Source organism: Delphinus delphis, chromosome 6 (assembly GCF_949987515.2).
Source record: "Delphinus delphis chromosome 6, mDelDel1.2, whole genome shotgun sequence".
Lineage (NCBI taxonomy): Eukaryota > Metazoa > Chordata > Mammalia > Artiodactyla > Delphinidae > Delphinus > Delphinus delphis.
In genome coordinates this window covers 18,997,853-19,010,611 of record NC_082688.1, presented here as the reverse complement: position 1 = coordinate 19,010,611, position 12,759 = coordinate 18,997,853, and the positions used below count along the sequence as shown (strand labels likewise).

Genomic DNA, 12,759 nt, shown 5'->3' with positions numbered 1-12,759 from the left:
AGGGTTCAAGCTCTGGTCCGGGAAGATCCCACGTGCCACGGAGCAACTAAGCCCGTGCGCCACAACTACTGAGCCTGTGCTCTAGGGCCCATGAGCCACAACTACTGAAGCCTGCATGCCTAGAGCCCGTGCTCCTCAACAAGAGAGGCCACCGCAATGAGAAGCCCGAGCACTGCATCGAAGAGTAGCCCCTGCTGGCTGCAAGTAGAGAAAGCCCACGCGTGGCAATGAAGACCCAACACAGCCAAAAAAAAAACAAAAAAACAAAAAAACAAAACACTATTAGAGGGTCAAAATCAAAACATGTAAGACTAAATCCATAAAGTTTTAGCCTTAACCCTCTGGTAAAGACACTTGCCTTTTTTTGAAAACCAACTTGAGCCGTGAGGAAGAAATATATGTGTTTGACTAATTTCCCTAGGTTTTGGTATACTTTCATCTGGCTGGGCTGAGAACTAGATATTGCTGGCTCACTGCTTTTCCTGTGGTCCATGCTGATAACACTTTGTGGACTCATGTGGAATGAGGACAGACTCTCCCTCAGCTGTGAGTGACTTAAATGATAGATGCTTTTGATACTACAATGTTAACCCTTCTCTTAAATTGCCCTAGAATATGGGACCCCTTTTTGTGATCAAGAAGAAAAGACTCTCCTGTGCTTACTCCACAAATAACTTTAAATTTCAGTTTGTGATATCTCACTTTATCTCTCAAGAGAAGGCATTGTCCAAAATGTGCTAAGAATGCTATTTTGAATGGACAAGGCTCTCCTTTCTGAATTCACATAGAATCGTCTTTTGCTGCATTCCAGAGAGCATTTCCCATAGTGTGTATGTCACAGGTACCGCGGATTTGGTGAAAGTGGTTCACTCTTTTGTTGACCAAATTCCTTATTTAAACTCTACTTTTATTTTTGCCATCTGCCATTCACTGTTCTGGAAGCAAGCCAGCATGTTCTGGTCTTTTCTCCTAGAGGTGGCATTGGAATTGGAGTGGTCTGAATGGCATGATTTCCTCGTGAACTCATGTGGTGAATAATCTTTGCTCTTTCTCATCACTTGCCCAATTCAGTTTCATTAAATCGTTGGAATATTTGGGTATTAGGAAGTCAAAGGCACTAGGAAGACAAGACAGTTGGATAACACACAATATAAGTTTTAAGACCTCTCTGACCAATATAGACGTCTTTCCAAGTCAAGGACAGCTCTCATCATGGCTTTTTGGCTACTGATGAGGAGAATTCTTTTCTCCAGATTCAACTTGGCATTCTGGACCAAACTACATTTTATGCTGCAAATGTCCTGGTCAGGGACAAATTAGGAAAGTCACCATTTGGGCTGCTGCTGGAAGAGAGTTATGTTAAATAGTGCTCCAGCCTAGTGTCACGGAACAGTTAGTGCCCTGTGGCCTGTGCTTCAATGGGCAGGAAGGAGTGGCTTTGCCCTGCAAAAAAGATTCTGGAGAGAGGGTGTTAGGAGCAGGCGAATGTGCGTGTACCTGTGGTGGCCGTGGCACTGATGGTTTTGGTCCGGATGCTGGGAGTGAGTCCAGAGAGGTAGACAATAAAATCATTATTAGGGCGGAGCCCTGAGATGTGAGCAGTTCGTTCAGCACCAGAGATGTTATATTCCATCGTTTCCAGGAACCTATTGGAATCAATAATTTCAATGGTAAAGGTCTTGAAGGCCCCATCGGTAGCTGTCCAGGAGAGATTGAAGCTCTCAGGAGTGATGTCGGAAACATTTAAGTTTCCGATTTCAGGTTCTCCGGCTGAAAAAGGAGGGGTAGGAGAGAAGAAACAAATAAATCTGAGTTAATCATTGCGTTTGGGTTTTAAGACTGCAGTTGTTAACAGAACCATAGCCAGCTAGAAAGATCCGACAGTTCAGGCTTAGGGTGACACGAAGAGATGTTACCAATCAGTGCCAATGGGAGAGAAAAAGGGGATTTATTAAAAGAAAAATACAAAAAGGAAGGTATGGCAATTAGATTTCCCCGCTCCCGAGCTGCCACACAAGATCAGGGCCTGGCCGAGATCTGGCGTGTGTGAGGAGACATGCCCAGTGACGGCAGCAGGACCTGTTCTGTCGAAGCCCAGATGCTTCTGGGAGCCACACCTCAGGGATGCTGGCCATCGGTCAAAAGATACGAGCGCTGGCGGCTTCTAGTCTCTTAAATTGCACTCAGGAGACCACAAGTACTTGGCTGCAGCCAGCGGACATCCTTTGCTTTGAGGGAGCTCCCATCTGTTCAGATGACGACTAAATAATTCTGACGCCATTACCCTCCCAAGGTGGTACCTTGAGGCTTCTGATTTTGTGACTTAAAGGGAATTGGCAATTTGTCAATGTAAATCTTGGTATTTTCATCATACTTCTGACAAGGGCCAGCTGTTCTCATATTCTGTTAAAATAGCTTGTCTTTTCTTAACTGCTTCTACATGGGCCAAGAAAGCTAGTATTGCATTGCCAACCAAGAGAGCTGAGCCAGGACAAGGCCATCAGGCAACGCTGTTTGGCCAAGAAGTAACATTTTGTCTCAGAGATGATCCTACCAGTGGTTTTCCAAGCAACAGGAATAAAATGTGCAGAAGGCAGGCAGAAGCAAGATTTGAAAAGCTAGTATTGTCTCTCTAGCAAGGCAGGAGAAAGACTTCCCGTCCCAAGAGATCTGGTGAAACGCAGGTCAGATGGAATTATGGCCCTTCTTCCCCACAGACCAACTTGTCAGGAGCAAGAATGTTGCTATCATTATAAAGAAAAAAATATATATATATAAATACTAAGAACACCCAAACCGCAAGATCTTCAGGAAAGATCAAAAGTGGCGGGTGATTTCTTTGCCTTCTGAGATGGGATTGTTTATGGATGTTAGATAAAAGAGCCCTGAGTCCATCCAGGGCAGCCTCAGCTGCAATTTTTAGGCATTTCAGGGTCACCATTCATGCAGCAGTTGTCTGTGCTGTGTGTTTATCTCAGCGAGAGTTACTGAAATGATTGAGGCTAAAATGCAGAGCTTTTGCTAGAATCCACTAGGACACACAGGTTTGCAGAAAAGTTTAGTTGCAATAATTATAGGAAAATGGGGCAGGCATATGCAAAAACCAAACCTGACAGCCTCTGTTCAGTTTCACACCAGCGGAGGCACATGGGAAGATGAAACATGGAAACCAGTGCTGGGGAGGGCTGGGCTCTTGAGCAGGCTGCAGGGAAACACTGAATGCCCTGTCACTGGAGCAGAGTGATGAGTAAACTGTAAGGCACCCTCCTGGGTCCGGGCTGGGAGTGTGCCATGCAAAGGCCAACAGTCCAGGGAGCAACTCTCCATTAAAAGAACAAAAAGGGCATCAGCTCTTCGACATTCATAGCCCGGACATTCTTTGTTTCAAATGCTGCTGTGTGTACTTCTGCTAATGAATGGCTTGTTCTTGGGTACTGTCTCCAGTCATAATTGTGTGATGTTTTTGTTTTTTCTTCTTTTCTGGTCTAGCTATTTGCTAATTTGATGTTCTAACAGTGACTTGAGTATCTGAGAGAATTGCCCGGAGGAGGAGGGTAATTCAGTTCTCGTATCATACTCAGTGCATTTTAAAGAAACATTTAAATTAAAACATTTCTTTTAAATGCAAGAACCACATGCCCATACCCTTGAGGGATCTGGGATAGTAAAGCAGCATTGGCAGCTAGGAAAGAGACTCTCTAAGGTAAATAATCTGTGCTCCACCAGAACTCACACGTCGGAAGGGTCGGCTCTTAGTTATAGCCAAGCACTGGAGAAAAGAGTTAAGACCATCGGGCTGTCTCGTGAAATGGAAAGCCATCCTTTAGAAGAGATGTAGTTATAGGATTGGATAGGTAAGGTCTGGGAGAGGCTAGAGGTCAGAAGAGGTAGCATCTGCACGTTCATTCTTGAGATGTCAGAGGCGTCTGGACCAAGGCGCAGCCCATAGGGAGGTGTGTGAGCATGCAAGTTCAGTAGCTGATGGGCGCGTGGGAAGGATTTAGATATGGACAGAAGCTGGCTCCCCACACGCCTCTTGGAGAGAAAGCATCATGGACAGGGAGAGGAAGGTACCTGTGGAGGCCTCAGCAGAGAGCATTGGTGTTCTATAGCCCCGGATCACCCCGTAGATGGTGACTCTGTAAGGGGTGGCGGCCTTGAGGCCCTGGATGTCCGCAGCCCGCAGGCTGCCGGGCACCGTGAGGTTCTGAGCTGCCTCCACCCTGTTGGCCTCCTGCACCTGAATGACAAAATGCTCATAGGCCTGGTCAGCTGTGGTCCAGTTGAGTTTGAGGCCGTCCCAGCCAGCCTCGGTCACGGCTAAGTGTCCCAGCTGGGGGAGCTCCGCTGAAGAAGGACAGAGAGGAATTTGTCAGTGCTGCAAACAGAAAGCGAAGAAACCAAACGTCCCACAGCCCAGCTCTAGGGAAGAAAGAAAGGGGCAAGAGATTTTCTTATGTTTGTGTGTGTGGTCATTCTTGGTCTCGGGGAGTTTCCTGTCTGAACTGCGGTAATCTGGCCACAGCTTTCTTCAGGAGTTGAAGATGGTCAGAAAAGAGAACATCTACACTGTTCCTCCTTGAGATGGCCATGCCGTCACGACCGCTGACAACCCACTGCTGGGAGGTCTCTGAGGATCATGAGATCCTCAGATCACGAGATCCTTTAGGGTGCATGACTAGCACCCTAAAGGCCCATGAAAAATGTGGGATTGTGGGTCAGGGTAAGAGAAGTAGGAGTTGGTTAAAAGTACAGGCTCTGGAGGCAGATGGGCCTTGGTTAGAACTCCAGCACCGATGTTTGCTAGCTGCGTAATCTTGGGCATGTCACCCAGGTCATCTCTGAGCCTTGTGCCCCTCATCTTCAATTGGAGCTGACAGTACCATTTCATTGGAATGTGTGATGATTGGATGATAATATTTATAAACCTCTGAGTTTATACCTGACAGATACCTGACGTCACACCTGATACATAGTGAGGACCTGGTAAGTGGCAGCCTAACAGACACACAGCTGTTCCTTGGTACCCTTGGGGGATGGGTTCCAGGACCCCCATAGATAACAAGCTGAGGATGCATGTAAAATGCTGTAGTATTTGCATATCGCCTATGCACATCCTCCTGTATACTTTAAAAAATCATCTCTAGATTACTTATAATACCTAATGCAATGTAAATGCTATGTGTGTAGTTACCAGCACATGGAAAATTCAAGTTTGGCCTTTTGGAGCTTCCTGGAATTTTTTTCCCTAGTATTTTCTATCCTCAGTTCGTTGGCTCTGAGAATGCAGAGCTGTGTATCACTGTTTCGATGTTTCTCCTTGGAACTTCTTGGTCACGTGGGAGAGAATTACCTGCTTCGTCTCAGTACTGGACTTTGGAGAGATCATCTCATTGTTGGCCACAGGCTGTCTGACGGGGTGTATAAAGCATGTGCTGAATCAGGTTTGGACAAGTCCGATGTTTTATCTCTGGACTTTTCTCATCCTTCAGAGATCAAAGTTTCCGTACTGTACTGGATTCTTGGCTTTGCATTTTCCCTCCCCCCTTCTCCTGATAGCACTTTGTGTCTGATTGAAGAATGTCTGCATCACAAACAAGGCCGTTTGTGCCTACTCTTCCTTAAAAGTGATTATGTTTTGCTCAGCAAATGGTGCAGAGCAGGGCCCACTATTCATTTTTCTACAAGGTAGGAAGGAAATTTAACGTAGTCATTGCTGACTTAGAAAGTTTGGGTTCCGGATATGGAAACACTCACTACTTAGTGGAATGCTGCTCAGGGTGAAGTGCAATCTCCCAGCCTCTCTTTTTAAGGCTGAAGTGGCCACGGATTTGAAGTCAGAAAAGAAAATATCTGCAAGATTTCCCCCAGAAAGAGTATGAGATATTCCAGGATTCAGTGCACAAGGCGAGTGTGGGCAGCCCTCTCCTCCTTCCCAGCTCACCAAGAATAGCTGTTCATTTATCTGTCACATAGTGGGGCTCCTTGTAAGATTTTACGTGCAAAAGGAATTTGCTGCTAAAAACAAAACGTTTACAAAACGTTGACGAACTACAGATGCGGATCGTTAGCACCCTGCTCCTGGATCCCAGGTGTCTCAAAGGCCCCCTTTGCTCTTGTCTGGTTTGACAATCTTCTGGGAAACACAGGCCGTGGATAATCGGGCCCGTTTAGGTGTATTGCAACATTACTTTTCTTATTTGGGGAATTGTGTGTCGTTTCTAGCAAGGGCCAGGTTTATTTGGTATGTATGAGCAAGGAAAACAATTCATTGATTAGGTTATTTGGGCGGCCTTTTCAAAACACAGTATGTGTAGAGAAGGGCATGGGCTTAGGGCCCAGCATAAAAACCCTGTTCCCCCAAATCGGGCTCACTTTCCCATGACTTTTTTTAAAGTTGTTTCTAGAAACCGCATGACCAGCACAGAGTTTTCTATAACAGATGGAGTTGCACATCTTCAGGGGACAAACTGAGATGAATTGTTTTTCCTCTTCAAACTGAATCAAAAACTTTGAGGTCAAACGTGACTGTCCTTTCTTAGAAATAGCCCTGCCTTGAGGATCTGTTAAGGAGAGAGAGACTTGGCTAACTTCAGCAGAAGATGGTAGATCATTTCAAAGGTTATTCTGTGGAGGTCTGACTACCAGATGGATGTCAGTAAGTGACTCTGAGGCCACTTATGATAAGATTTCTCTAGAAAGTTCTGACCTTATTCTTGTGTCACAGCCCTACTGTTTATGCTATTTATATTATGATACGTTGCTATCTGATAAATTTAGCTATTTGGCATTCAAAATTTACTACAGGAGGGGTGCTTTGCTATGTACTTTTGTTCATTATCTCATTTACTGCTCAAGACAGTGTTCTGAGGTAGGAGTATTATCTCTGATTTGAAGGTGAGAAATGAAGGCTCAGAGGTGTACAATGAGATACCCAAGAATATTCGGCCAGAAAGGTGGAATTCCAACCCACACCCTCCGGAGTTAGAGCTTGTGTTCACGCTGCCTGCCAACAGCTTTGAGAGAGGGCCCTGATGCATGGGGAATTTTCTCTATTCCAGTGAATTGGCTGACACAATCAGGTCCCTGGTCTGGGAGGAGGGTCATGTACCTGTGATGACCTCCACAGCAAGGGGCTGCGTGCTGCGGCCCCTGACCTCGCCACGCAGGGTAATTGTATAAGGGGTACCAGCCCTGAGGCCTGGGATTTCCGCGGAGCACAGGCTGCCAGGAACCGTGAGACTGTGAGCTTCTTGGGTCTGGTCAGCCGCCTGGATCTCAATGACAAACTGCTCATAGATCCCATCTGGGCTGGTCCAGTCCAGTCTGAGGGCATCCCAGCTAACCTCAGTCACGGTGAGGTTCCCCAGATCTGGAACCTCCTCTGCGTAAGAAGACAGAGTTGCTGAGTTACTAAAAAAGGCAGTTGCATGCTGGGATTCAGGCGAGATGGCATTTTGGCTGAGGTTGGGGTGAGTTGTTTGGTGAGTGCTGATCACAGACGCGTGATTTACAGCCGGTGTTGAGGACACTCTGTTGGCACTAAAGCCAGGGCTTTTCTAGTCAGCCTTTGGAAATGAAAGATAGTTCTCGGAATTGTTCACAACTTCCATTCTTGACATACAAATGGTGCTTTGGGGAGTCCTCTGATGCATTCTTAAAATGAGCTCAGATCAACGTTTATTTTTTCCCCACTCGCAGAGCGTGCTTTCCAACTTCTTAGCTATTACGACTGAAACTTGCTTTAAAAGAAAAGTCACCTCAATTTATATAAAAGAAGAGTAGGTGGAACTTTCCATGGAATTGGCTGCCATGCTAGGACTAGGACGCGGCCAAATAAGGGACAGGACCTTTGTATGGAAGCAGGGATGATTCATCGGTATTTCCCACTGGGGTAGGGGCTGAGCCCAGTTTAGAGGAGGGAAGAGCGTTGATGCCTCCTGAGCAGAGACAGTGGGAGGAAACAAATTAATGAAGTAGCCTAGAATACCTGTCAAGACTTCAACAGAGAGAGGGGTTGTGCTGAAGTCCCGAGTCACCCCGCGGATGGTGACTCTATAGTGTGTGTCTGCCTTGAGCCCAGGCAGGTCCACGGACCTCAGTCCTCCCGGGACAGTGAGGTTTTGGGCTGCCTCCTCTGTGTCAGTTTCCTGCACCTGAATGAGAAACTGCTCGTAGGCTCCTTCCGGAGCTGTCCAGTGGAGTTTGAGGGCATCCCAGCCCACCTCGGACACCGTGACCTCTCCCAAATGGGGAGCTTCTCCTGGAGAAGGACAAAAAACCAGGGAGATCAGCTCGGTGCTTTGAGACCACCTGGAGGGGTGGGATAGGGAGGGTGAGAGGGAGGGAGACGCAAGAGGGAGGAGATATGGGAACATATGTATATGTATAACTGATTCACTTTGTTATAAAGCAGAAACTAACACACCATTGTTAAGCAATTATACTCCAATAAAGATGTAAAAAAAAAAAAAACGAATGGGCAAATGTTGAGATAGTAAATGCAAATAAAAAAGATAAAATATTTAAAAAAAGAACTAGTTTAATGATCCAATCACACACCAAGATCCAGGGACTCCTTAACGAAAGAATAGGCTTTATATTACCTTTTTTTTTTTTTTTTTTAATGTGACTTTCTTTAGATAACCATGCAGCTTCCTAAATTTGAGAAATAGATCCAAGGGGGTGAGGCGTAGGAAAACGTTTGTGATCTTATTTCATTAAGGAATTGCCCTAGCCTCCGGCAGACAAAGAGATTATTATTATTTTTTCCTTCTAAATATAATGCCTTAACATCCCTCACCAGGAGGGAGCCTGTTTGTGAAGCCAAAGGTCCCTGCCACTGGGGCTGTGTGTATAGTCCCCAGGCTGGGCTATGCACAGCCCTAGAGGCTGTGGTTCACATGGGGTGCAGTGAGAAAGCTACCCCAGGAGTTGTGCGGCTTGATATCTTCCCATCATTAGGCACCATAGTGCTACTACTTAAGGTACTCAAATCTATTCAGAAACGAGTTGCGGGGCTTCCCTGGTGGGAAGTGGTTGAGAGTCCGCCTGCCGATGCAGGGGACACGGGTTCGTACCCCGGTCCGGGAAGATCCCACGTGCCGCGGAGCGGCTGGGCCCGTGAGCCATGGCCGCTGAGCATTCGCGTCCAGAGCCTGTGCTCCGCAACGGGAGAGGCCACAACAGTGAGAGAGGCCCGCGTACCGCAAACAAAACAAAACAAAAACAAAAACGAGTTGCATCTGATTATCCTTGGGCAGGTTCCTGTTGGGAAAAACAGAAGCTATAGACGGAAAGGTAAGAGGTACCTGTGGAGGCCTCAGCAGAGAGCATTGGTGTTCTATGGCCCCGGATCACCCCGTAGATGGTGACTCTGTAAGGGGTGGCGGCCTTGAGGCCCTGGATGTCCGCAGCCCGCAGGCTGCCGGGCACCGTGAGGTTCTGAGCTGCCTCCACCCTGTTGGCCTCCTGCACCTGAATGACAAAATGCTCATAGGCCTGGTCAGCTGTGGTCCAGTTGAGTTTGAGGCCGTCCCAGCCAGCCTCGGTCACGGTGAGGTTTTCCATTTCAGGGGCGTGGTCTGAATAATGACAGAGACGGGGTCAGTTAAATCATTCCTGAAATGCTTTCCATCTGGGAACTCAGAAATGGCAAACCCGCTGCCAATGCTGCGAGACCATGGGGGCCGCAAGGGCCACCTGCATCCCTGAGCCATGCTGTCGCCATCAGAACACCAACAGATAAATCAATAGAATACTTATTTTGCCTTGTTGTGTGTTTGGGTTTGACTTTTGAATACGGTGTTTTTCTACTGAGCAGTGTCCTGTGGATTTGGAAAATGCTACACGTCTGTGTTAGTACTGCTCTGGGCTGCAGTTTCCACTTTGGAAAGCGGCTCTCATCTTAAAGGTGAGATCATAGGAACAGCCTTCGGCTACGCTTGGGATCCTTGGCCTGAGCCGTCCAGCCTTCTGTGTTTTGAGGAAATTGCCTCCTCTGAGATTCTCTTCCTTTCCGTGCTTCCTCAATCTCTCCTGGAAGGCATGTTTTAGTCTCTTTATGTTGGGATTTTGTCAGTTTCTGGGGCTCAAATCAGTTTACTTCAGAATGATCAGAGATAAATTAACACAGTACAAGTAAGACTGTCCAGAGGAAGTCACTGAGTCTTCGCAAAGCTGTCCCTCATTGGATAGAAAGAAAGACTGAGGCCCTGGGAGAAATAGCTTATTAAGCTCAGTTAAAACTTGCCGTCTTTATTCATCTCTAGAATGAGCAAAGCACAGAACGTTCACTTGTCTGAATGCATATGCCTTCAAGGGGGTAATTTGCCCAGGGCAGAGCCTAAATGGACTTCGCATCAGCTAGGAAGAAAGGATTTTCTCTGGAAACAGATCCCCTAAACAACAGAGTAAGAACTGCCTTGAGCTCATTTAGGTGAACAAGTTGTTTCTCTCTATATGCCTCACATCAGCTGCTCATTTCAAATCAGTCCTATCTGTCCATTAAAGCAGACGTCTCACTTGAAAACCTTAGCTTGCAGTTGGATAGAAGATATCCTTTCAGAGGGGAAAATGTTTCTTTTCAAGAATCTTTTTGATTCAGACTTTTCTACGTTCTGGGGAAGGTTCTTCCTAATTGTTCCATTTTGGCAAAGCTGACACTCCTTCAAATCTTGTTTGATCTAGAACAGCGGTCTGCCAACTATGACCTGAGGGTCAAATCCAGCCTGCTGCCTCTCTTGGTAATAAGTGAGCTGACAACAGTTTTTAAATTTTTAAATGGTTGGAAAAATCCAAAGAAGAATACTTCATGACAGATGAAAGTATATGAAATTCAAATTTTGATGTCATAAATAAAATCTCATTGGCACTCAGCCGTGCCTGCACAGTTACACATTGCTGATGGCCGCTTGTGTGCTGCAGTGGCGCAGTAGAGGAGTTGAGACCGAGACCGTATGGCCTGAAAAGTCTAAAATACTGTCTGGCCCTTTCAGAAAATGTTTGCCATACCTGACCTTGACCTTCATTCTACAGATTCCTCATTCAACCCAAATCTGTGTCCTGGAGCCCTTATCCAAGACCCCATAGCAGTTCTTAACCACACAAACATGGTCTAGGTGAGAAAAAGAGGCCCCCAAGCTCCAAGTGATGTATCTACTTGTGGGGAAAGACAGGGGAAAAGCTCAGCTATCTTTTAACCCAGTGGCCCTTGTGAGGCCAGGAGCAGTGTTCCAGTTGTAGCAGTTATCTCCTTGACCTTGGGATTTCAGCACAACTAAACTCAGGAGTGTGTCCTTTTCAAATATTCCAAGAGCCCTCATGCATGAACAGACATCAGACAAAAACCAATCTAAGCCAAACTGTAAAGTTAAGGAAATGAACTCTGTGGCCCATAAACTCTCCTTTTTATCCCACTTTATTTTTTTTCTCCTGCTGCTGTCAAAACTTCTGTCAAGAACCTAGCTGACATTGATAGTTGACCCCCCCCTTGTGTGAATGAAGTCAGTGTTTCCTCTCAGGTAACTGCCTTTTAAGTTCTTTCTCTAATTATGACATAAAGCATATTTTTTTCCATGAAAGAGATTTCAGGTACCAGGTTGCAAGAGATGTGGGGAGAATTACCTAACTGGGGGAGGGAGGGGTTATGGCGGGGTTACAGATTGTCTATTAAGCTGTTGTAGTAAAGATGGTTGGAGAGAGGAGGAGATCCACATTAGAAAATGTCTCTTCCTCACGAGAACCATTGTTTTCTTTAAATCAGCTTTTTTATATGCCACGGATAGTTTATACAATGTCCTTCACATCCTGCTTCATCTCTTCTTACAGTGGATAGAGTAATTTTCATAAAATGTCATGTTGCTCAGTAAATGGTAATAGTCATGGTGATGATACTTCCACCCAAATTTTTGGCTATTCTTCCACTTTTGTGTGTATGTTGGGTGGGGGGGAGGGGGTTAGGCAGATCAAGAAAAAAAAAATCAGTTATATTTAGTGCTGTGACCGTGACCACTGCTGGGTGGGTGCTTTTGGTGCCCGACCCAAAACCCTTCACTAAACAAATGCTAGACAGATAAGTAAAAGGTGTAACTTCAGTGAATAAAATCAGTAGATAAATTAAAGGGAGGCAGGTAAGAATTATGAAAAGAGAGGGAAAAACATGAATAAAAATACAGCAGACAACAGTCGAGATTGAGACCAGAGGCTTCTCATCAATGCGGACTCTGCATTTCAACAGCAAATGACACACTTGTGGGCTTACGGCCCCAGAAGCCCAGTGTTTCCGTTGTATAGTTCCATAGTGAATTTCTTGGCCTTTCTTTATGAAAAGGCTGTTGTCTTTTTCTTCCAGCTGTGCACTGGCATCTACCCTCTGAACAATGTCAGTGGGCCTGGGAAATCAGAATTTCAAAATCCCATTTCTGTGCTCATGGTGAGTTGACCAGCTGGCCTGGGGGAATTTCTGGCTGTGCCAACTTTAAATCTTTAGATTTCCACCATCTTGTAGATGGTAATTACCAAGTGCTGACTGATGAGGAATCCACTTTTAGTGCTCACCGATGGGAGAGAGAGGGATTCTCCAACGGCAGCGGGATGGCCAAATTCAAGCCTCAGGACCCCTAAGGGTAGATTAAATTGCTTGGATCTCATCTTGTAAAGTTAATTGATATTAAAAGCCTTGCCTGCCTTAAAACTTTCTGGTGACTCTTCACACTGTCAAGAATGAAACCCAAGCCCCTCGGCATGATATTCACTGCC

General features: G+C 45.9%; 1 protein-coding gene and 1 long non-coding RNA gene across 7 annotated transcripts in view; one reads left to right on the top strand and one right to left on the bottom strand.

Moving 5' to 3' along the window:
• The window catches only part of LOC132427124 (uncharacterized), a 227,101-nt gene that overhangs the window by 126,226 nt on the left and 88,116 nt on the right, over nucleotides 1-12,759 (top strand). The window lies entirely within an intron of this gene.
• Nucleotides 1-12,759, bottom strand: part of TNC (tenascin C) — a 93,986-nt gene that overhangs the window by 33,909 nt on the left and 47,318 nt on the right. For 2 of the 6 annotated variants that reach the window (XM_060014252.1, XM_060014253.1), the window contains exons 11-15: nucleotides 9,312-9,584; nucleotides 7,991-8,263; nucleotides 7,112-7,384; nucleotides 4,075-4,347; nucleotides 1,498-1,770 (exon numbers count right to left, since the gene is read on the bottom strand). In XM_060014252.1, the coding sequence (XP_059870235.1) occupies nucleotides 1,498-1,770; nucleotides 4,075-4,347; nucleotides 7,112-7,384; nucleotides 7,991-8,263; nucleotides 9,312-9,584 (1,365 nt within the window). The remainder of the gene's footprint in view (nucleotides 1-1,497; nucleotides 1,771-4,074; nucleotides 4,348-7,111; nucleotides 7,385-7,990; nucleotides 8,264-9,311; nucleotides 9,585-12,759) is intronic. The other 4 variants (XM_060014257.1, XM_060014258.1, XM_060014255.1 and 1 more) reach the window with 3 other exon arrangements.